General features: G+C 43.3%; 1 protein-coding gene across 4 annotated transcripts in view; it reads left to right on the plus strand.

Annotated features, from left to right (window-relative positions):
• Positions 1–24,968, plus strand: part of NAALADL2 (N-acetylated alpha-linked acidic dipeptidase like 2) — a 1,166,543-nt gene that overhangs the window by 900,537 nt on the left and 241,038 nt on the right. For 3 of the 4 annotated variants that reach the window (XM_050965896.1, XM_050965898.1, XM_050965895.1), the window contains exon 16: positions 8,331–16,898. The exons of the other annotated variant lie outside the window; for it this stretch is intronic. In XM_050965896.1, the coding sequence (XP_050821853.1) occupies positions 8,331–8,529 (199 nt within the window). In that variant the 3' untranslated portion in view covers positions 8,530–16,898. Of the gene's footprint in view, positions 1–8,330; positions 16,899–24,968 lie in introns of those variants that run through there. 4 annotated transcript variants of the gene reach the window in all.

A 24,968-nucleotide genomic window follows, 5' to 3' on the forward strand; every position in this document is an offset into this window, starting at 1 on the left:
TTCAAAAGGTTTTTTCAATGAAATGTCAGTTCAAATTGACCTGAACAAAATTGGTTGGAGGCGTGTTAGTTTCAGTAAGAATAACCAGAAATATTCAGTTTCTGTTCAGAATGAATGATTTTTTTCTGGATATTCTGGTTTGGCCACCAAATTGAAAAAAATCAGTTAGTTGCTCAGCTCTAGCCTGAAGGTCCAAATCCTCAACTCTGCCGAGCAGTCAAGATTTGACTTTTTATCCTGAGCTAAACACATTGGATCTTATCCTGCTCTCTCTTTGACTAGGTTTACACTAGTGAAACATTGCTGACATCAGTGTAGTTTGGCCTGATTACGCTGGTGTACATAAATGGAGAATTTGGCCTTGCAAGTTCTGCCCTCATTTACATTCTTGCAATCCACTTAGTAGAAGTTTGTGAGTGAAATCTGACCCTACAACTTTTTATAATGGGGATAATGATACTTACCTCCTTTGTAAAGCATGTTGAAATCTGTTCATGGAAGCACTATGTAAGAGAGAGGTATTATTATTTATGCATAGAAGTGCTCATTAGTTATACTTGAATACAGTGTGGCTTTCCAGAGAGTATAGAGTACAGAGTATGTGATTAGTTTGTCAATGGAAACATTTCATCCACTAAGAATGCAGTATGCAAATGAATTGGAGAACAGGACAAGAGGAGACAGGGATGAAGTAAGAAAGTGGGGAAGGACCTCTTACCTTTAATCAGCCTTGCAAATATTTCATGACAGTTTACCAGCCCAGGAATAAAATCTTACTCATCCATCTTGACGATGATGATGAGAAAGCTAATGATATTTTTACTGATCAACAAAAATTACACACCGTGGAGCAGAATTTTGCAATATGTTGCTCTTTTGTCATCATCATACCATTCGACAATACCATAGTCATACCACTTCAGAATAAACTATTTTAAAGCGGAAGGAAGGAAAGAAGAGGAAAAAGATTGAGGTAGGAAAGATAAGTAGTAGAAAAGGATAAGGGGGAACCTTCGTCTCCACCAACCTTGAAAAGTTTTCATAGGTACTAGTATAACACATTTTTTAAATCTCATGCAAATCTAGTGATAGTGAATATATAGTGCTCTAGATCCTGCAATAAATCCAGACCCTGTGAATCTAAAAATCTCAGCATCAGAATATTTATTACAATAATTTATTTGTTTACATAACACAGCAATGCATTAGGTGTTGTACAAATATGAAAGTGGACAAGCTCCCTGCCTTTAAGAACGGTGTATTCAGAACTGAAAATTTTCATGACGATGAGAGGGGAAATAAAAAAGGATGTCAGAAATCACTTGTTTTTTTTCCAGACCGTAATTACAAATCATTCAGAGATACATAAAATGAATTTGTAAGAGTATTGAAACAGCTCTAGTCACAGCACATTTGATTATAAGTAGAACAGACAGAGATACTCATTGCACTTTCCCATAAGTGATTTTAGTGTGATCCCATTGAGACAATGTGAACTCAACTCATCTGGGACCTTTTGCTTGCTGTCACATTCCAATGATTTAGTAATTACTTTTGGTCTGCAAAATCCAAACCTGAACCCTTTGGATAGAAGATATATCTGAATGGCACAATAATTCACCTCATATGTTTGTACATGCTTGTCTCCCAAATAAAATAATCTCTTTCAGTGACAAGGTAAATATAGTAATCTACTTTTAATAGTCCCATTGCTTCAGTATAACTTTTAAAATAATTTGGGGGTATATAGTGGTCCCTATATTATACACAATATTGTATACACAGCTTAAGTATCAGAGAGGTAGCCGTGTTCGTCTGAATCTGTAAAAAGCAACAAAGAGTCTTGTGGCACCTTATAGACTAACAGATATATTGGAGCATAAGCTTTCGTGGGTGAATACCCACTTCGTCATGCCTCTGACGAAGTGGATATTCACCCACAAAAGCTTATGCTTCAATACATCTGTTAGTCTATAACAGGGGTCAGCAACCTTTCAGAAGTGGTGCGCCGACTCTTCATTTATTCACTCTAATTTAAGGTTTCGCGTGCCAGTAATACATTTTAATGCTTTTAGAAGATCTCTTTCTATAAGTCTATAATAATAACTAAACTATTGTTGTATGTAAAGAAAATAAGGGTTTTAAAATGTTTAAGAATCTTCATTTAAAATTAAATTAAAATGCAGAGCCCCCGGGCCGGTGGCCAGGACCGGGGCAGTGTGAGTGCCACTGCAAATCAGCTCACGTGCCGCCTTCGGCACACATGCCATAGGTTGCTGACCGCTGGTCTGTAAGGTGCCACAGGACTCTTTGATGCTTTATACACAGCTTAGTCTGTTTTGAAAGACATGACTTATTATCAAGTGTGATTTATCACTGAGAAGCTTCCTGGCATGAGGTATAATGCCTGTTAATTTCAGTTGTGTAAGGAGTGGCATTCCATGCCCAGTTATGATAATGAAAATCAGCATTAGAATACAAAGTCATTACTTCCATCAGCGACAGGCATGCTTGCAGACATGGAAATGACTCATTGTACGGACTATAGATTCCTTTTTTTAAAAATTCATTTTATATGCCCCTTTGCCTTAGTTTAGAAGACTGATTTGTCAGTTATATGAAGATGCTTTATCTCTTTCAGTAGTACTGTCTGGAGTTATTAATTAGGTGTCCTAGTTGGTGCTGTACTTTTCAGGTCACTGTGATGTATCATTGAAACAGACCCATTAAGATGAGTGATGTGTGTTGTAATTTCATTAGTGTCATCAAGAATGTATTACACTTTCCTTTTAGTAGTCTCTCTGTTTTGTGTGGGTCAGGCTGACTATATGAATTATATTTTTAAGATCAAAATAATTAAAGATGAAGGAAGATATTTAAACGATTAGGCAAGAGGGTGGAATTAATGTTGTTTTAAAAGTGTAGGCTACAAAAACGATTTCAGTTACAGAATGTTTTAGTGATTGAATTACATAGAGTAAATGTAGGTGTTTTGGGTATAGGTCTATGTATAGCAATTGAATATCAATATTAATGCATGCAAGTGAAATGGTGAGGTATTTTTCAAAGCAGTTGTAATTTTTAATTAAAACACTTTTTACTGACTGGAAAATACATGAAAATATAAAAACTGAGTACCATTATAGCCATTTTTTCATTTGATGAAACCTGGTGATACCAAAATGAAATACTATTCGCTGACTCTTTGTAAGGATTCATAAAGAGAATTCGTTATATGCAGCAAAAAAAAAAAGTGGTATGGTTTGCAATGCAGAGATAAGTAATTGGAAAATATAAGATCCTGGTGAGAATCCATAGAAGAATTTTTTTAAAAGATACTTCTAATGTTGCTTGTTATGCTTTTAAAGTATTGTCATACATCACAAAAAGCTTCTACCACGCTGTGCAATAGATCAACTGTTCCTAAATTATATTATTATTACAGAAGTTAAGATCTTCTTTTACATGATGATGAAAGCGCTCCTGTCTCTTACATTCACTAGTCAACTAAATATGCCTCATTATATGTTGATTTGTACTCTGGTCAGTTAAGAGTATTTGTCTTAAATATAAGGCTATAAAGCGATTAAAAATTAGTCGTGATTAATCGCACAGTTAATCAATAATAAGATACCATTTATTTAAATATTTTTGATGTTTTCTACATTTTTAAATATATTGATTTCAATTACAACACAGAATACAAAGTGTACATTGCTCACTTTATATTTATTTTTTATTGCAAATATTTGCACTGTAAAAAACAAAAGAAAGTGTATATTTCAATTCACCTAATACAAATACTGTAGTGCAATCTCTTTATCATGCAAATTAAACTTACAAATGTAGAATTAGGTACAAAAAATAATTGTATTCAAAAATAAAGCAATGTAAAACTTTAGAACGTACAAGTCCACTCAGTCCTACTTCTGCCAATCGCTCAGACAAACAGGTTTGGTTACAATTTGCAGGAGATAATGCTGCACACATCTTGTTTACAGTGTCACCTACAGTGAGAACAGGCATTCGCATGGCATTGTTGTAGCTTGCATCACAAGATATTTACGTGCCCAAAGCACTAAAGATTCGTATATCCCTTCATAATTCAACAACCATTCCAGAAGACATGCGTCCATGCTGATGACGGATTCTGCTTGATAACAATCCAAAGCAGAGCAGACCGACACATTTTCATTTTCATTCTCTGAGTCAGATGCCACCCGCAGAAGTTTGATTTTATTTTTCGGGTTCTGTAGTTTCCACATCGGAGTGTTGCTCCTTTAAGACATCTGAAAGCATACTCCACACCTCATCCCTCTCAGATTTTGAAAGGTACTTCAGATTCTTAAATCTTGGGTCAAGTGCTGTATCTATACTTAGAAATCTCACATTGGTACCTTCTTTGCATTTTGTCAAATCTGCTGTGAAAGTGTTCTTAAAATGAACATGTGCTGCGTCATCATCTGAGAGTGCTATAACATGAAATTAATGGCAGAATATGGGTAAAACAGAACAGGAGACATATAAATCTCCCCCAGGAGTTCAATCACAAATTTAATTAATGCATTTTTTTTAACAATCATCAACAGCATGGAATCATGTCCTCTGGATTTGTGGATGAAGCATGAAGGGGCATATGAATGTTTAGCGTATCTGGCACATAATTACTTTGCAATGCTGCCACAAAAGTGCCATGCGAACACCTGTTCTCACTTTCAGGTGACATTGTAAATAAGAAGCAGTCAGCAGTATCTCCCGTAAATGTAAACAAACTTGTTTGTCTTAGTAATTGACTGAACAAGAAGTAGGACTGAGTGGACTTGTAGGCTCTAAAGTTTTGCATTGTTTTGTTTATGAATGCAGTTATGTAACAAAAAAAATCTACATTTGTAAGTTGCACTTTCACAATAAAGAGGTTGCACTACAGTACTTGTATGAGGTGAATTGAAAAATACTGTTTCTTTTGTTTATAATTTTTATAGTGAAAATATTCGTAATAAAAATAATAATATAAAGTGATCACTGTACACTTTGTATTCTGTGTTGTAATAGAAATCAATATATTTGAAAATGTAGAAAAACATCTAAAATATGTAATTAATTTCAATTGGTATTTTATTAACAGTGTGATTAATCGCAGTTTGTAGTCACAATTAATTTTTTTGAATTAATCATGTGAGTTAACTGCGATTAATCAACAGCCCTACTTAAATAATAGCCTGTAACCAACCTGCCGTTGGAATCACTGCAGCAGAGTGAAAATGTGTTAAGATCCTAATAGATGTTCATAAAGATAAACAATCTATTTTACATGTGGCTTGTTTACAGTACATTTTAATACTCAAGGTGGAAGTGGTAAAGATAGGTCCCTATACACCTCTAAAATGCACTTTCTAATTGACCTCAAAATCTTGCCATCTTTACGTTGCCATTTCTTCTCTATGGGTCAGATCTGTGGCTGATATAAATTGTCATAGCTCCATTGTTTTCAGTTGACATATAAAGATTTACACAAGTTGAAGATCTGGCCCTATAGCTTTCTCTAGGTACCTAAATGCAGACGACAGTGCCAAAACATTTAGGTACTTAGGATGAACTTCTGGCTCCATCAAAGTCAATGAGAACTCCCATAGACTTCAACAAATTAAATTGTGTCCCTTAATGCCATGACAGGTTTCAGGGTAGCAGCCGTGTTAGTCTGTATCCGCAAAAAGAACAGGAGTGCTTGTGGCACCTTAGAGCCTAAGAAGAAGTGTGCCGTAGCTCATGAAAACTCACGAAAGCTCATGCTGAAATAAATTTGTTAGTCTCTAAGGTGCCACAAGTATTCCTGTTCTTAATGCCATGGTATGTTTCATTGCTTGGCATAATTCAGCCTTTTAAAAAAAAAGCCATTGTTGAAATAATTTTATTTATCAATGTTATTTTCCTCTATTTCATGTAAAGGATGCTTTAGTGGAGAGAGAGCATACAGTGAGCTGCTTCTTCCCACCATACCCCGTTGCCAGACAGGACTGCAACATACCTGTCAAGAAGGAAGGTGACTGGCTTCTGTGCTGGCCACTGCCCACAAGATTGTGTGGCTTGATGGTTTGAGAGTATGAGCAGGCATCCAGTCTCCCCAGCATGTGTGCTGTAGTATGTCATGAACACTACGTGAGGGGGGCATGCACATATCCTCTGAAAGAACTTGACCCTACTCCCTTTGAAGTCAATGCAAAAACCTGGACTTCAGAGCAAGTAGGATCCAGCCCTCAAGGAGCAGTATGGTATTCTAAATAACTCATTCACCTGTAACTTCCCTAAGGACATGACTGCTCTGGGACCCAGTGCGAGGCTAGCAGTCCTCCCTCAACTCACCTTTAAAAAAACCTCTCTGGCTATCAGCATGCACCTATTTCACTCATTATACTTCACAGAAGTCCTGTAACTACAGGCAGCATCATCCAGTCACCTTTAAATTTACGGTACATCATGTTCACATGTAACAGAATCATGTTAAACAGATCTTTGAAGTGGGCACTGCCCTGTTTTACTCGTGCAGTTCCCCCCCACACACACATACAGGTTCATAATGATTATTTTTTGGTGTAGCACTCAAAATATGCTAGGTGCTATCCTGTTGGAGGATACAAAGATTATCATTCCTACAGCACTATTCTAATTATTGTTTGGGTATTTAATACTCCCTGTAAGAGCAAACGATTAGAAATAGGTAAGGCTAGTAAGAAATACATTTTTAAAGATCTGAGCTGTTTCATATACTTGGAAGAGTTCACACTTTATTCATAGCATTTTGTTACACACTGCTATACACAAAATACTACTGAGCATTAAGTGGCTGTTCTGAGTTGCCATTTATCCTGCCACTTCATTACCACTCCCTCTGGTAATTAGAAGGCTCTGATAATAGTCTGCAACAGATACTCTTTTGTAGTCTTCTATCTTCCAGGTGAATATCCCTGGCAGTTTTATTACTAATTTGGAGTTGCCACTGGGCCTGTCTTGTAATTAAGTTACTAATGTAGTGTCTTGGCTGTCCTGCTTTCTTTGTTACTGTTTTCGTGTTCGTGCTATGGAATTTCTTCCTCCCTGTGTTTTTCTGGATAAAGCCCTGCACAGAATCACTTATGGCCTTTTTAACTGAAACTTCACACACTTTGGTTTGCAATCAAAGGTGCCCCTAGGGTAGAGTTTTATGATATTTACATGATTATTTAATTGGTATAATGATTTCTGCATTTACTACTGCGTTTAGATTACTGCTTTAAAAGACCTACAGAAGTCTCATGAAAACCATTGAATAGCTTTAATTTCAATCCTGCAACACCTTACACAGACAAAGTTCCCAAAGAATCTGGCAGTAGGTTTTCCTGCAATAGCAACTTCAGGATTGGATCCTGTATGAATAATTCTGCTTGTATCTTATGTTGTCTGTATTTATCTTTAGTTATTTTTTGTTAATTCATAAGGATGTTGCCTGAAAACACAAGTTTTTGTTTTGTAAGAGTTTTGCTATTCCTTAGTGCAGGAATCGGCAACCTTTGGCACGTGGTCCATCAGGGAAATCCACTGGCGGGCCATGACGGTTTGTTTACCTGGACTGTCTGCAGGTTCGGCCGCTCCAGACCAGGGAGAGCTGCTGGAAGCGGCAGCCAGCACATTCCTCGTCCCATGCTGCTCCCTGCAGAGGTTCCCGCTTCCCGTGTGCCAAAGGTTGCTGATCCCTGTGTATTCTCTGACTTTAGTCTGCAATATTAAAGATGGTTGCACTAGTGATGATGTCACAGAGGACTCTGGGTGAAATAATATTCCTGCTGAAGTTAGTGAGAGTTTTGCATTGTCTTCAGTCTGACCAGGATTTCTCCCTAATATTAAAATGGGAAATAAGCAATAGGAGCAGAGAGGAAAGAAAATATTTCTTTCATATATAGGTTCCCCAGTAATAACTTAAATCTTTTAAAAGAGGGAATAAACGCAATCCTGCTGAGAACATGAGATACTTCAAGAGGGGTATTGTGGGCCTAAGTGTGTGAGTTCAATTGAATCTTGAATGACTGAGTGAACAAGGAAGAATCTGGGTGTTCTTGCATAGGCTTTGTAAATGTTTTTAGTGTACATGCACCTAGAGCGATGGACAGGTACACTTTCGAAAACCAGAATAAATATGTACACATCTTTTCAGTGTGCTGCAGGCTAGGTTTGCTATAGATATGTATCATTTGTAAAGCGTAGCTGGTACTTTGAGGGATCCCTGCTGATTTGTGATGAAGTAATTGTTTTCATCTGTTTGAGTAAAGTGTTTACCATTTTCCATTGTTCTCTTTTAGAAACATACTTTACAGGCTGGATGAAAAGATGAGCCAATTTTCAGTACTACTAGAGGCACTGGAGCACTGCAAGCTACATCAGTCAAATGAGACCCTTCAAGCAGCCTTGTCAAAGGTGCTGAACAGCATCAATTCAGCTCAGGTTTACTTCAGTGCAGGACTTGATGTGTTTGAGACTGCCTTTGCTGGAAAGAAATGAGAAAACTCTCAGCATTCTAAGAAGTTTGTTTACAATTCACTAAGCAAAAGTTCGAGTCGGACCAGCATTTCTTTGAGATTAAAAGTTTTTTCAACTTTTTTTTTTCAATCGGTGTTTAAAGGTACTACAGTGTGTGTTCTAATAACTATAAAACAGTCTTTTGCACTGTTCACGGTAAATCCCAGATGTCTCTTTGAGAATGTGTAAAAACATACTCAGGGGGGAATAACACTCAAGATTTGATTTTTAGAAGGAAATCTGCTGTATTTTTATATGTAAAATATATTTTTATGACTAAGGGCTCCATCTTGCAAAGTGCTGAACACTTGCTGCAAAATGCTAAGGGCCTGATTTTCAGAGGTGAGGAACACCCACTGTTGTAAGTATCTCAGAGCTGTGAATGTTCAGCACCTCAGCAAATCATGACTGCAGTACCCTAAAATTCATTGGTTCACCCTTAAGTCCTCCAATACCCAGATTTGCTACACCTCCACAACAAACTCATCTTTGTTCTTTCCCCTTTATGTCTGGGGAGAGGAAGTTGAGGGATGTGGGTTCATTCTATTGGTGTTCAGGGCATGCAGGACTAAGGAGGTGGCACTCGATACCTTACAGGTAGAGTCCAACATTCTGAGACCATCCTTACTCCTGTGGATGATGCATATAGTCTGAATGTTGCTTAGGTTCTGGGAGAGTTAAGAACCTTTGATTATCCTGTTTCTGCACCAGAAAAGGAGAATTTTAATTGCAATGAAAAGCATTTGGGGTTTTTGTTTTGTTTTTAACAATTCAGATGATTTAGGAAGATCTGAATTAGTTGACAGAGTTGACCAAAAACATTTTGAATGTTTATATTTATGAAATGAAGTGCCTAATCTTACAGAACTAGTAGTACTACCCTGGTTAACAAACTATCAACTTTTATAATGGCATCCATTATACGGGCCCCCGTCTCTCCTAGAGTGGTATAAGGGGGCCTTACCATAAATGAGAATCAAAATCTAAAAATCCTAGGAAAGTTCTTAAGATATAGGGCTTGATTGTTTCATTGGCAGGACCCAGGCTGTGGACTCACAGCAGTGCAATCATAGTAGTGCAAGCCATCTACAGTTCCCACCCCACCAGAGATTCTGGAATAGCCAGCACAACCCAAATAGATTAAGCATGTCTCTTGTCTGAAACATAAACCAGTATTCCCTTAATGGAATCCCTGTCTGAGGGAAACAGTAATACCTCTACCACTGCATAGCATGGAATTATTGATGGGTGAAGCAGGTACAGTTTGTACCTCCCTGTGCTGCTGGGGTGAATGTGAGTGCACACAGGACAACTGGAATGCTAGTCATTTAATTTTGCAAAACAGGTGACTGAAGGGGCCAAAGTTTACTGGGACTTAGGGCTTTAAATCCATAGATCATTATAATTCCATACAATAAAATTTAGAGCATATAGAGAAACACAATTTTAAGAATGATTAGTGTGGAATTAGAGCTGCAAGGAAAAAATGATCAGACGTCACTGGGACTTCCAGACTGAAAAAGGAGTTGCTGTCTGGGATCCTAAATAGTTTATTGTTGCCTCAAATTTGCCCGTGAAAATAAAAAGGGAGATATTTCAATTTATAATGAAAACAGCCACATTTCTGTTTGAATGTAGAAAAATTTCACCTGAGGAAAATTGCAAATTTGTCCAAAGGGTGCAACTTCGTGTCAGTACTGTTTAACAAGAGCATGTTCCCAAAGTAAAAACAGGGAGTTTTATCACAACTCTGAGTCTTTATTTCCCCACATATTGTTCTTCAAAAACATACTTCTATAGCTGCAATGTTTGATATAGAGTGCATGCAACTTTGCTTTTATCACATTTCATCATACATTATTAATGCAGGAAAGAGTTTACTCTCTACCTTTCAGCTAACACTAGGTGCTTCTAATATGGAGGGATCTGTCTGCTGGAGGGCAGGTGAGCAATTTGACTTTCTAAACCTACTCTAAAGAGATGGCATGGCACCATTTTCTTCTGCCATAGCACATCTTCTCTGTCATCGGGTTTCCAATAGCACCCCTCACCGTGGTTTCTAACCGGTTGGAACTGCTTCATATGTATGTTCTGTATTTGCCAACAATATTTAACAATTTATTGCATGCACTAGATTTGTATTGTATTTGTTGAGGAGGAGCAATCTCCCAGCTGTGAGGTTAGTGCCAGGTCTTCCTTGGGTTACTGATCCCCTCAAGCTTGATCCTGTTCCAATTGAAGTCAATGGTAAAGTGCTTATTGACTTCAGTGGTTCAGAATCAGGCTCCAATAAAGGGCCCTAAAATATAGACCAACACCTCTTGGCAAGTTTCCTTCTTCCAGAAAGGACTAGTAGCCCTTTCTGGGTCTAAAATGTAAAATCCCCCAATCTCCATTAATCCAATCTGTGTCATTTCCAATATTGTATAAATTGAGATTTTTTGAGACGACTGTGTCCTTTATTACAACTGCATCATTCCTGATTAACTTTCCCTTCCACCTTCCTCCAGTTATGTTAGACCATAACCAGTTTTAAAGTCACAGACCTTGACGTAGTCTACTTCATATAACACCATTATAGTATATGTCTGCCTAGGGATGATCCCCTGCACCTGCGGGGCATAGGCTTGATGGGTTACTAGATGCTAACTCGTCTGATTTTAGAGGTGTAAGTGGGTGCTCACAGGTAATTTTTGCACCACTTTTCTTTTGAAAAGGTACTGCAGGCCATCTCTTGCCAATGTTTTTTTACATGTAGTCTGGTAGAGTCAGGGAATTGATAGCAAGATAAAACGTTAAATATCTAGTGAATTTCTAATATAGAATCTTTCTCTCAGCCAATTGTTCCACAGGTAAGAAAAGGTGTTTGTAATAGTTTACTTAAACTAAATTCCTTCTGGTATTGTGTTGAAATAAATGAAATGCCCTTTTTAAAAATGCGGTATGTTTGCAAACTCCTTGAAGGGATACTAAAAAAAAATCTGTTACCTTTTCATGAGCATCGATTGCCAAACCCAGCATAACAAATACATTGATTGCTAGAGCGCCTACTCGCCGGGACCAGAAATCCTAAGGCTTGCGATAGTTGTATGGTAAAGCAGTTGATAATAAAAGGCTAACATGATTTTATTAGTGCATATTTTAGTGAGTCCATAAAGAACTAAAATATAATCAAATCATATAAATAACAAGGACATTGAAGCTGGAATTTCAGCACTAACTTCATAGTGGGCAGTGAATTGTTTTTCTCACCCAAGAAAAACAAGCCCCTTTTGCTGTACAGTATACACAAATAAACATATTGCTTGTATAGTGCCTTTATTTTTCAAGTATTGTGCATATACTAATTTATATACATGGTACCATCCCCACCCGCATAGATGGAGGTGATACCCATGTGATAAATTCAAGAATGAATTTACCATACACTTGACTGCTTCACCTGCCCTCTGTCCATTATCACAGCTTCTAGGACTTGTTCAAATCTAAGGAGCTGTAAGAAGGGCACTGCAGCAATGCATGGGGAACAAATCAGTCTACATTTTTCTCCCTAGGAGTAGTTCTTTCATATGTCTTTTACCCACTTTAATCATTATTACTGTATGCATTTGAAGAATGCCCATTATTATAATATTAATTTATCATTCATTTTACAGGGAATTTGGTGTGAAAAATCTCAGCCTAATTGTCTGGGATTCCAAAGCCATTATTTATTGGACAAAGAAATATGACTTGCAAGCCCATTAGCTCAAGCTGTAAAGACTCATGTTTTTATCTCTGGAGATCCCCTTTTCAATCCCTGCCCATAAGCACGAAGGTGGTCATCACACATACTGTCTAAGAGATGGATCTAGAGAAAGCAGGATGCACTAGGAAATCTAGAGAAGGGTGTAAACTCATAGGGAAAAATACATAGAGATAGTTAAATATCATAAACTACATATTTTCCTCCAGACGAGTTTGATGAAATTCTGTGGCCTGTGTTATGCAGGAGGTCAAACTAGATGACCATAATATGATACCTTCTGGTCTTAAAATTTATGACTCATTTGAGAGAGAGAGAGAGAGAGAGAGTGCTAAGTTTGGTTTTAGATACATTTTCAAGAGAACAATAAGAGATGGGCCCATGCTCAAAGCCTTGTATTTTGGGCTATCATCCTTTGAGCTAAGGATAATTGGAAGTGACTACCCTAAAATATGTTAATGTCACTCTTCCAAGGTCCAGCTATGTGGGGTGGAAGAAGTTAAGTTCCTTTAACTCTCAGTGGGACTTCAGGGTTCTCAGGATCAGACCTTAACTTGGATAGGTGGTTGCCTGAGTGTCATTCCCTTTGCTCTGAAGGCAAATTCTTTCTAGTACTGCACTACCAGTTCCTGCCAATTTAGGAGTGAAAAGCAAAGTCCAGTTTCAGAGGTCTGGGGTCTGATTTTGCAGCATACTTAGCATCTAGCACTTGTATGTTTAAAGCCTGGCTTCATTGACTTCTGTTGCTTCTGTAAGTGCTCAACACTTCTACAAGACAGACCTCGGGGTCTCAAGTCAGGCACCCAGAAAATTAGGACAGTTAGTGGCCACCTGTGTAAAGTTTGGTTGAAATGATTTGTCCAGCACCACAAAGGAACTTTGTGTCAGAGGCAGGGATAAAATCCAGTTCTCCAGGACAGTATCCAACTGCTTTAACCATGAGACTGTGCTTTTTCTCCTCACAATCCCCATCTTGTTCACTATACATCTTTCCAAACTAATGACTTCCCCCTTCTCCATGCCCCTTGTGTCCATGTCACAATGGCGGGATGGTTCAGAGCTCCCAATGTGCTCCTGTGATTCCCAGTTAGCATAACCTTGAGCCCTGATCAGCTGATATAGGATAGAGCAGTTTTGAGGCTGCTTTGCAGCCCCACCCAGAACATTAAGGCACTAGTGGTTTCCAGTACTTACTAGAATGTTCTGCCTTGTGGCAATCTGGTATTGTACACTATTTGTGGCTTTTCATACATTCAGCTGGACTTTTTTTCCCCCTCTCTGCCCTCATTTCCTGGCCTCAGCATCTACATTTTTTTACATTCTATGAATCCACTAGAGGGAAATTAAGGGGATGCTTAATATTTCAATTTACATCAGATGAGATAAAGACAAAAGCTGTTTGTTTTCCATCTGCAGTCTATGGAAGTTAGTGGACAACATACTCTTATCATGTATATTATGATTTGGTATGCTAAGAGAAATGGAAAATGAATGTAATTCCTCATCCAATGAAAGCAGAAAGAATTCAGGGAACACTTTACACTCAAATATTTTAACCATTTGTATACAACGAGAGAGAACAAGAAAGAAGTGAAGAAATATGAGCAGATGTTTTCTTATGGAAAATTCTGTTGTGCTTCAGTAAAGGATTTTAATATTGTACTCATACCTATGCATTCTATACCTCTGAGCCCTTGTACCACTGGCATGTCCCATAAGGATTAATCCTAGTGCTGTCCTAAGCCTCCTTCACTACACAGCCCTGATTGATCCTCAGAGCTTGTTCATTCTGTGCACTGAATAAGGCAGGAGCCCTGTGGAAAAACAGTATGTGATTACGTAATTAAAGACATCATTACATCATGCATATGCACAAGAGGTAACAAGTTTATGTAGAAAACTTTAAATATGGCATTTCCTAAATTGGAGTGATTGACTTTGCAGCCTTAATGTTCTTTTAACATCATACTTTTGTGTGTGTTATTTCCTACGTCTTTCAAATAGCAAAGCGAAAAAGCAAATTCCATCATGTTGCATCATAATGATAAACATCTGTCTCCCCTTCTCTCCACCTCCTTCCCTCTGCCTCACTGGATTTCAGTTCATCTTCTTTCTTCACCAGTCCTAGTCTCTCCCCATGCTCCTTGTCTGTTCCCAGTATCTAGCCCCAGGCTCTTGGTACCAGTCTATACTCCTTGAGCCCCTCCCCAGGTTTGGGTCTATTCCCCTCTGCATTCAAATTGGGCAGATTCCTCCTCTACACTGCCTGGGGCCAGCAGAGAGAGCATTGAGAGCACAGGGTCCCTCCTCTCAGATGAGGGTCTAAGTCCCAACATGACCAGGGCAGCCAGAGCTGTCTGCAATTACTGTGAGGTTTTTAATCTGTTAAAATGTTGGTCATCTCTTCTGAGCCTGTGCAAACTGTGATTTTTTTTAAAAGGTTTATCACTTGGCCAAATTTGGGCAAATTTTCATGGGAATGGCAAAAGGCCCATCTGTGACGCAAAGGCCACTACTCTGCAAAATTTCAACTCCCTGAGGGTGCTAGATCTTCTCAATTATACATTGTCAAAATCTTGTGAAAATAGGCAAAACAATGTATTTTTCCCTAGCCTTATTCTCAGAAACGATTGAACCATTTTCACTGAAAATTTCCAATAGCAGTAGTAGTACTAACAATAATTACTAATACTCAGACTGAGGAAAACACCCAGCCTGGAAATTTTCAGTCCAAATGGTAAAAGTTTGGCAAAGTTATAAGCAATTGAAAACAGGGTCTTCTAATAGGAAGTGTTGGGAACACTATAAGAGGTGGTGCTACCAGCCGCACCTATAACAATTATTTTGGTGCTCATGCAGGGTTACAAGATGTCATCACATCATCAGCGTAATAGGTTATTTCAATGTGTCTCATTAAGTATTCTACTTATGGAATACATCATATTGAAGGCTTCCATAGCTTAGTCTACAAAGTGGGTGGACATAATCAAGTGTAAATACTTATTAGTAATTTTGACAGAAGCTGGCTTAATGATAACATTTCCCAAAACATTTTGTAAGGAGCATTAGTTATTTATATTCTGCTTAATTCCTTGTGTCCCTTGGCATATGATAATAAAGGTAGGACCAACTTTTTAAAAGTTTGCAGGAACCTTTCACGTTCTTTGGTCAGTACTATATAAAGCACAGGACAGAGTATAAGTGTATATAGTGTATGTATATGTGATATACTGTAATCTGGTACAATCATGATGCTTATTAAAAATGTTGGAATATATTAATGTAAATCCTTTAGTCTTGGAAATACACAGGCCTGGAATAAGAACAGAGGCTTAATTTAAAAAATATAGTTAGAACACAGGTATTGAACAGAATTTTTTTTCATTTGTAAGTACAGTTTTATGCTTATTCAGCTATCTATTCATTTGGTAAAAAAAAGAATTTTGTTTAAGCTACTTTTCTCTGTTGTTTTTCCCCAACAAGGCTTTTAAAAATGAAATAAGCACCTATTCTTTGTTGTTTTTTTTAAGTGCTTGCTGCCTTTAATATTTTTAAATGATGTTACACAATGGTTGGGAAGCTTATCTTGCTTTAGAATGGTATTAAGGCCTCTTTATCTGATCATTATCATGCATTGTTTGATAGGCAGAACTGAGGGCTGATCTTTACTACTGAGAGATCGATGCTCTTGCAGTCGATGCAGCATGGATCGATTTAGCGGGTCTAGTGAAGACCCGCTAAATCGATGGCAGAGCACACTCAGGTCAACCCCAGTACTCCACTTTTCCAAGAAGAGCAGGGGAATTTGACTGGAGAGCGTCTCCCATCGACGCAGCACAGCACGGGGTAAGTCGACCTAAACTACATCAAGTTCGGCTATGTTATTTACGTAGCTGGACTAGCATAACTTAAGTTGACTTACCCCCACAATGAAGACAAGCCCTCTGAGTTAAAGTGGTATGGTTTTGAAGCAGTCTTTTGGGAAAGAGGTTCTTTACAGATTCACTAGTGTATTGAACGTAACGCACTTAGGTGGCTTTTACTGTGTCTTTATTATAGAGTCACTATAGGTATCCAAGATGACGTTTTGAGGCACTAACCTGAGAGAGCTGAATGTGGTGGTGTAATCAGATTCCAGAGACCTAGTCCATCTGCCACATTTGGAGTGAGCTGGGGGAAGGACTGCTAGTTGAGCAGTTGGTTCAGCTTTTATTCTGGATTCTTAAGAGCACCTCCTCATTGCAACCTTCAAAATATTAACACTGAGAACATAATCTATTTACTGGTGCAAAAAGCTCCCTGACTGTTGATTGTAAGATTTTTTTTTTGTCCTCCTAGCATTGATTTAAAAAAAAAAAGATAGCTCTGGAAACTAGAGACAATCATAAGGTTCCTCTGCCAGGGATTGAGGAGATGTTTTCTTTCCTATGTTTGTTTATGCCTACAATTCATGGTTATACTACATTTTCAGTTTGTGATGCATTCTTAGTTAGAATTTTTATTCATCCAGTTCAATTAACGCCATATGAAAAGCTTATTCAGTGCTAAACTTCACAAAGCAGTATTCTTCTTCGAGTGATTGCTCATATCCATTCCAGTTAGGTGTGTGCGCACCGCGCGTGCACGTTCGTCGGAAGACTTTTACCCTAGCAACTCCAGTGGGCCGGCAGGTCGCCCCCTAGAGTGGCGCCGACATGGCGCTCGATATATACCCCTGCCGGCCCACCCGCTCCTCAGTTCCTTCTTACTGCCATGTCGGTCGTTGGAACTGTGGAGCACGGCTTAGCTGTCCTCCACGTCCCTACCTCTCCTTTGTTTCATTGTTCTCATAGTTGTAGATAGTTGTAATTGTAGTTGAACTTCTCGTTATTGTTAACTTTTAGTGCATAGCTGTATATACTTAGTTAGCGGGCTTGGGCTTTAGCCCTTTCCCGCACTCGGCACCGGGCCCATGCCCGGTTCGCCGAGGTTCAAACAGTGCTCGGCCTGCAAGAAGCTGATGCCAACGAGCGATCCCTACGACGCCTGTCTGAAGTGCCTGGGGGAATCGCACATTTCAGATAAGTGCCGCATCTGCAAGGCTTTTAAGCCTAGGACAAAGAAGGAGAGAGACCAGAGGTTAAGGACTCTCCTGATGGAAGCGGCACTTAACCTTGTGGCCCCGACGCAGAGCGCCGGCCCCGCTCCAGCACCGGACTGCGCCAGCTCCGGAAAGACGCCCCGGCACCGACCTTCCCCGGCACCGGGACTCGATGCAAGGCCCTCGACGTCTGCCACTCCAACCTTGCAGACTCGAGCGGAGCGCCCGGCACCTACCTCTGCCGCGGCTTCGCCGCCAGGGGTTCCGTCGACTCCGGGCCCCGGAGGTCCGTCGAGTCTGGTCCCTCATAGCTCCCCTATAAGATCCGAGGTTGAGCTGTTGGTCCCTTGGAAATCCCGAGACATTCGCTTCGGCACGGGACCTAATTGCTCTGACTGAGCCCATGCTGCCTCAACCCCCGGTGCCTCCGGTGCGGGTTCTATCTAGAGGCAAGCCTGCGACCATGCGAGTGCTGTCTCCGGGCTCGCCTAGCCGGCACTGATCCCCATCGAGGTCCCGGCACCGTGGACGTTCTCGCTCCAGGCGCCGCTCGCAGTCCCGGCACCGCTCCCCACGGCGGTACCGGTCGTACTCGCAGCGCCGGTCATCTTCCAGGCAGTCTCACTACTCCCAGCACCGGTCTGGATTGAGTCGCCGCTACCGGCAACGAGACTCGAGAAGCCATTCTCGTCGGCAGTCAGCATCCCAGTCGACCTCCCAGCACCGAGCCGGCGGCAGGTCCCGGTCCCGGTCGACCTCCCGGAACCGCGCCGGTGGCAGGTCCCGGTTGACCTCCCGGCACCGGGCTGGCGGCAGGTCCCGGTCCCGATCCCGGCACCGGTACGATTCCCGGTACCGGTCCCTGGCACCGAGGAGGTCTTCGACATCGAGGCCGAGGGAGCCCTATCAGCCCCGTTCGGCCCCACCATGGCCGTCCCGGCAGCCATCTGTCTCATCGCAGGCAGACAGCATGTACGCTCTGGACACGGACAGGCCTGCTGCCCTCTTCCAAGACTTCCCCCCCGCAGGAACAGGGACCACAACAGTGGGGCTTCTGGACACCCTGGGCATACCGTCAAGCCCAGAGCTCTCAGCACATTTTACCACGACCAGCGACATCTGAGTGCTGGGCTCCGGAGACCTCGTTGTCTCGCCCTCCCCCTTCTCCGACGGGGGAAGACCGGTCTAACCAGCAGGACCCTGAGCTCCCTGCAGGATCAGAGGCGTTGGTACAGACGGAGCCCCCCATGGACCCGCTCCTACCGGGGGTCTCCTCTTCATCCTCCCCCGATGAGGCAGTGGCGGGAACATCATCCTCCAGTCCCCCCCCACTCGACCTCAGGGCGCACCAGGACCTCCTCAGGCATGTAGCTCAAAACATGAACTTGCAGGCTGAGGAGGTCTCGGAAATCGAAGATCCTTTGGTGAACATTCTCTCAGCGGATGCTCCCACCAGAGTCACCCTTCCCTTCATTAGGACTATTCAAGCCAATGCCAATACCGTCTGGCAGTCACTGGCTTCCATACCTCTGGCTGCACGTGGGGTGGAACGCAAGTACATGGCACCCTTCAAAGGGTATGAGTGTCTGCATGTCCACCCACCGCCGTGCTCCCTCGTCGTGCAGTCTGTGAACGAGAGGGAGCGCCACGGGCAGCAGGCCCCAGCACCGAAATCCAAAGAGGCGAGGCGCATGGACCTGCTAGGCCGGAAGGTCTACTCAGCGGGCGCCCTCCAACTCCGGGTGTCTAACCAACAGGCACTCCTTAGCCGCTGTGCCTATAACTCCTGGGTAGCGGTGGATAAGTTCAAGGAGTTGTTGCCTCAGGATGCGCGTCAAGAATTCGCTGCAATTCTTGATGAAGGCAAGAAGGTCGTGAGAACTTCATTGCAGGCATCCTTGGACGCAGCAGACTCGGCCGCCAGAACTCTGGCTTCTGGAGTTACCATGCGCCGCATCTCCTGGCTACAGGTTTCTGGCCTTCCTCCGGAGCTCCAACACACCATCCAGGATTTTCCGTTTGAAGGTCAGGGCCTGTTTTCAGAGAAGACTGACCCCAGGCTGAAAAGCCTGAAAGACAATAGGGTCATCATGCGCTCACTAGGGATGCACACTCCCGGGACACAGCGCAGGCCCTTCCGGCCTCAGCAGCAGCAGCACCGGCCCTATCCCCAGCCCCGCCAGCGTCGAGACTTTAGCAGGCCCCGAAGCAGGAATGGCCGGCGCAGACAATCGGGCAACCAAGGGGGCCAGAATCAGAACTTCTCTAAAGCCCCACCTGGCCCAAAACCTTCGTTTGGAAGGTGCGCCCAAGGACGCTGTACCAGTTTCCTCCACGGATCCGTCCCCTCGGTTTTCCAACCGTCTTTCATTCTTCCTCCTGGTGTGGACCCAAATAACATCCGACCGATGGGTCTTATGCACGGTGCAAACGGGATACCGTCTGCAATTTATTTCGCACCCTCCCTCCCGCCCCTCACCCTCGTCCCTCTTCAGGGACCCCTCTCATGAGCAAATCCTCCTTCAGGAGGTGCGGACGCTCCTTGACAAAGGAGCCACAGAGGCAGTTCCAGAGAACGAAAAGGGCAAGGGGTTTTATTCCCGCTACTTTCTGATCCCCAAAGCCAAGGGGGGCCTCAGACACATCCTCGACCTGCGGGAACTCAACAGATATATGGTGAAGTTCTGCATGGTATCCCTGGGGACCATTATCCCATCTCTGGATCCTGGAGACTGGTACGTCGCCCTCGACATGCAGGATGCTTATTTTCATATAGCCATTTTCCCGCAACACAGACGTTTCCTTCGGTTCGTGATCGACCGCCACCATTATCAATTTGCGGTCCTCCCGTTTGGCCTCTCCACGGCCCCGAGGGTATTCACGAAATGCATGGCTGTCGTTGTCACCCATCTTCGACGCAGTCGCATATACGTATTCTCCTACCTCGATGACTGGCTGATTCGAGGCACGTCAGAGTCGCAGGTCCTCAACTATGTCCGCACGGTCAGCAGGCTCTTTGGAGATTTGGGCCTTATCCTCAATGTGGACAAGTCCACTCTGCTTCCCACACAGAGAACAGAGTTCATTGGAGCCATTCTGGACTCCACCTTGGCCAGGGCCATTCTGCCGCTGTCCAGGTTTCAAACGCTGTCGGCCATCATTCGGCGTCTACAAGCGGCTCCCTTGACCTCTATAAGGATGTGCCTAACCCTCTTGGGCCACATGGCGGCCTGCACCTTCGTTACGGGTTATGCGCGGCTTTGCATGAGGCCCCTCCAGTCCTGGCTTATCAGCCAATACCCTCCGGTCAGGCATCGGCTGGACGCGGTTATCACCGTCCCCCGGGAGGTATTGGATTCCCTGCGGTGGTGGCTAGACCAGTCCGTGGTGTGTGCGGGGCTCCCATTTCATCCGCCCCAGCCGTCGGTGTCCATAACAACGGAAGCCTCAGATCTGGGTTGGGGGGCCCACCTCAGATCCCTGAGGACACAGGGTCAGTGGTCTCCTCAGGAGGTGGCCCTCCACATCAATATACGGGAGTTGAGAGCGGTCCGCCTTGCTTGCCAAGCATTCTCCCATCAGCTTCAAGGTCGCCGTGTCTCGGTATTCACCGACAACACGACGACCATGTTCTATATCAACAAGCAGGGCGGCACGAGATCCTCTCCCCTATGTCAGGAGGCGATACGGCTCTGGGACTTTTGTGTAGCCCACTCCATTCACCTCATGGCATCCTTTCTTCCCGGAGTACGGAACACGCTGGCGGACCGTCTGAGCAGATCCTTCCTTTTGCACGAATGGTCCCTTCGCCCGGACGTCGCCCTCTCACTCTTCCAGAGGTGGGGTTGTCCCCGGATGGACCTCTTCGCATCCAGTGGGAACAGGAAATGCCAGAAGTTCTGCTCCTTTCAAGACCGGGAACCAGGGTTGGTAGCGGATGCCTTCCTTATTCCGGGGACGATGCACCTGTTCTACGCGTTCCCTCCGTTTCCGCTCATCCACAAGGTCCTTCTGAAGGTGCGCAGGGACAGGGCCCGCTTGATTATGAAAGCTCCAGCGTGGCCCAGGCAACATTGGTATCTGATGTTGCTGGACCTGTCTCTAGCCGACCCAGTCCCCCTGCCCCTTCACCTGGACCTGATCACCCAGGACCACGGCAGGCTCCTTCACCTGGACCTCCAGTCTCTGCACCTCACGGCGTGGCTCCTGCGTGGCTGACCAGGTCTGAACTACGGTGCTCTACCCCGGTACGTCAAGTACTCCTGGGCAGCAGGAAACCTTCCACTAGAGCGACGTACTCAGCCAAGTGGAAGTGTTTCTCCTGTTGGTGCACGGAGAGGGGTTTCCTCCACACTGAGGTTTCTATCGCCAATATTCTAGATTACATCTGGTCCCTCAAGCAGCAGGGCCTGGCGATATCATCCCTTCGGGTTCACCTGGCAGCTATCTCCACCTTTCACCCGGGGGGAGATGGCCGTTCGGTTTTCTCTCACCCTATGGTGACCAGATTCCTAAAAGGATTAGAACGTCTCTACCCCCAGGTTCGACCCCCTGCCCCTACCTGGGATCTCAACCTGGTTCTGACTCAGCTCATGGGCCCGCCATTTAAGCCGTTAGCAACTGGCTCCCTGCTCTCTCTCTCCTGGAAGACTGCCTTCCTGGTGGCCATCACCTCAGCCAGACGGGTGTTGGAACTCTGGGCCCTCACGGTAGATCCCCCGTATGCTGTCTTCCATAAAGACAAGGTGCAGCTGAGGCCACACCCTGCCTTTCTCCCCAAGGTGGTCTCAGCCTTTCATGTCAACCAGGAGATCTTTCTCCCCGTTTTTTTTCCAAAGCCCCATTCGTCCCACAGGGAGCAACAGCTCCACTCGCTTGATGTCCGCCGGGCACTCGCGTTTTATGTGGAAAGGACCAAACCGTTCTGCAGATCCCCCCAGCTCTTCATGGCGGTAGCGGACCGAATCAAGGGGCTACCCATTTCCTCACAGAGGATCTCCTCGTGGGTGACGTCCTGTATCAGGACCTGTTATGACTTGGCCCTGTCATAAACAGATAGCTAAGGGTTAATGTTCTTTTACCTGTAAAGGGTTAACACAGGGAACCTGAAACACCTGACCAGAGGACCAATCAGGAAACAAGACTTTTTCAAATCTAGGTGGAGGGAAGTTTTGGGTGTGAGTTCTTTGTCTTGGGTCTGACCCTCTCGGCTCTGAGAGTGGTTTTTCTATCTCCTGGCTTTCTAATCTTCTGTTTCCAAATTGTAAGTACAAGGATAGTAAGACAATAGGTTTATATTGTTTTCTTTTGTATTTACATGTGTGTAGTTGCTGGAATGTTTTAAATTGTATTCTTTTTGGATAAGGCTGTTTATTCATTTTTCTTTTAAGTAATTGACCGTGTTTATTGTCAACTTGATACAGAGCCTATTTTTAATGTCCTTTTTTCTTTCTTTTTATATAAAGCTTTCTTTTTAAGACCTGTTGGAGTTTTTCTTTAGTGGGGACTCCAGGGAATTGAGTCAGCAGCTCACCAGGGAATTGGTGGGAGGAAGAAGTCAAGGGGGAAATCTCTTTGTGTTAGATTTACTAAGCCTGACTTTGCATACCCTCTGGGTGAGGGGGAGAGATTAGATCTCTCGGTACTTGTGTTTCCAGGACTGGAAGCAGGGAATCTCCTAGGGTCGTCCAGGGAGGGGAGCCTGGGAGGAAGTAACAAGGAAACAAGGGGAGGGGGTTCTTTCCCTTTGTTGTAAGACTCAAGGCATCTGAGTCTGGGGGTCCCCCAGGGAAGGTTTCGGGGAGACCACAGTGAGCTAGGCACTGTATAATTCCTGGCTGGTGGCAGCTTTACCAGGTCCAAGCTGGAAACTAAGCTTGGAGGTTTTCATGCTAACACCCATATTTTGGACGCTAAGGTCCAGATCTGGGAAAAATGTTATGACAGGCCCACACCCCTACGGGCCATGTGACTGCGCACTCCACCAGGGCGCAAGCATCATCGATGGCTTTCCTCACCCACGTGCCCATCCAGGAGATCTTTAGGGCGGCAACCTGGTCCTCCGTCCATACCTTCGCTTCCCATTATGCCCTAGTCCAGCAGTCAAGAGATGACGCGGCCTTCGGCTCTGCAGTGCTCCATGCTGCGACTTCTCACTCCGACCCCACCGCCTAGGTAGGGCTTGGGATTCACCTAACTGGAATGGATATGAGCAATCACTCGAAGAAGAAAAGACGGTTACTCACCTTTGTAACTGTTGTTCTTCGAGATGTGTTGCTCATATCCATTCCACACCCGCCCTCCTTCCCCACTGTCGGAGTAGCCGGCAAGAAGGAACTGAGGAGCGGGTGGGCCGGCAGGGGTATATATCGAGCGCCATGCCGGCGCCACTCTAGGGGGTGACCTGCCGGCCCACTGGAGTTGCTAGGGTAAAAGTCTTCCAACGAACGTGCACGCGCAGCGCGCAAACCTAACTGGAATGGATATGAGCAACACATCTCGAAGAACAACAGTTACAAAGGTGAGTAACCATCTTTTATTTGACAGGAAATCAGGCATGACTTGCACATTCACAGTCATTGGGCCAAATCCTCAACTACAGTATTTAGAAAGTTGGTTTAATTGGCCAGCTGGGAATTCTGCCAGTGTGCATAGGGGTTTAGAGATTTCACAGAGAATTCCTGTGACTTCCCCCTTCTCCAGGCCCCTTGTGTCCATGTCACAATGGCGAGATGGTTCAGAGCTCCCAATGTGCTCCTGTGATTCCCAGTTAGCATAACCTTGAGCCCTGATCAGCTGATATAGGATAGAGCAGTTTTGAGGCTGCTTTGCAGCCCCACCCAGAACATTAAGGCACTAGTGGTTTCCAGTACTTACTAGAATGTTCTGCCTTGTGGCAATCTGGTATTGTACACTATTTGTGGCTTTTCATACATTCAGCTGGACTTTTTCCCCCCTATCTGCCCTCATTTCCTGGCCTCAGCATCTGCATTTTTTTACATTCTATGAGTCCGCTAGAGGGGAATTAAGGAGATGCTTAATATTTCATGTTTGCATCAGATGAGATAAAGACAAAAGCTCTTTGTTTTCCATCTGCAGTCTATGGAAGTTAGTGGGCAACATACTCTTATCATGTATATTATGATTTGGTATGCTAAGAGAAATGGAAAATTAATGTAATTCCTCATCCAATGAAAGCAGAAAGAATTCAGGGAACACTTTATACTCAAATATTTTAACCATTTGTACACAACGAGAGAGAACAAGAAAGAAGTGAAGAAGTATGAGCAGATGTTTTCTTATGGAAAATTCTGTTGTTGTGCTTCAGTAAAGGATTTTAATATTGTACTCATACCTATGCATTCTATACCTCTGAGCCCTCATATCACTGCCTTGTCCCATGGGGATTAATCCTAGTGCTGTCATTAGTGCTAATGTTCAAAACACTAGTTCATGCTGAAACGGTGTCCCATAACTTCTTATGGGATTTATCTGATCAGATGCAATATGCAAATATTTTCACATTTTGCAAAATGCTATAAAAAGCATCTATCAAATTGCATCATCAATGAACAACTTTGACTCAGAATATGAGAA

This window comes from Gopherus flavomarginatus, chromosome 8, assembly GCF_025201925.1.
Source record: "Gopherus flavomarginatus isolate rGopFla2 chromosome 8, rGopFla2.mat.asm, whole genome shotgun sequence".
In the NCBI taxonomy this organism is placed as follows: domain Eukaryota; kingdom Metazoa; phylum Chordata; order Testudines; family Testudinidae; genus Gopherus; species Gopherus flavomarginatus.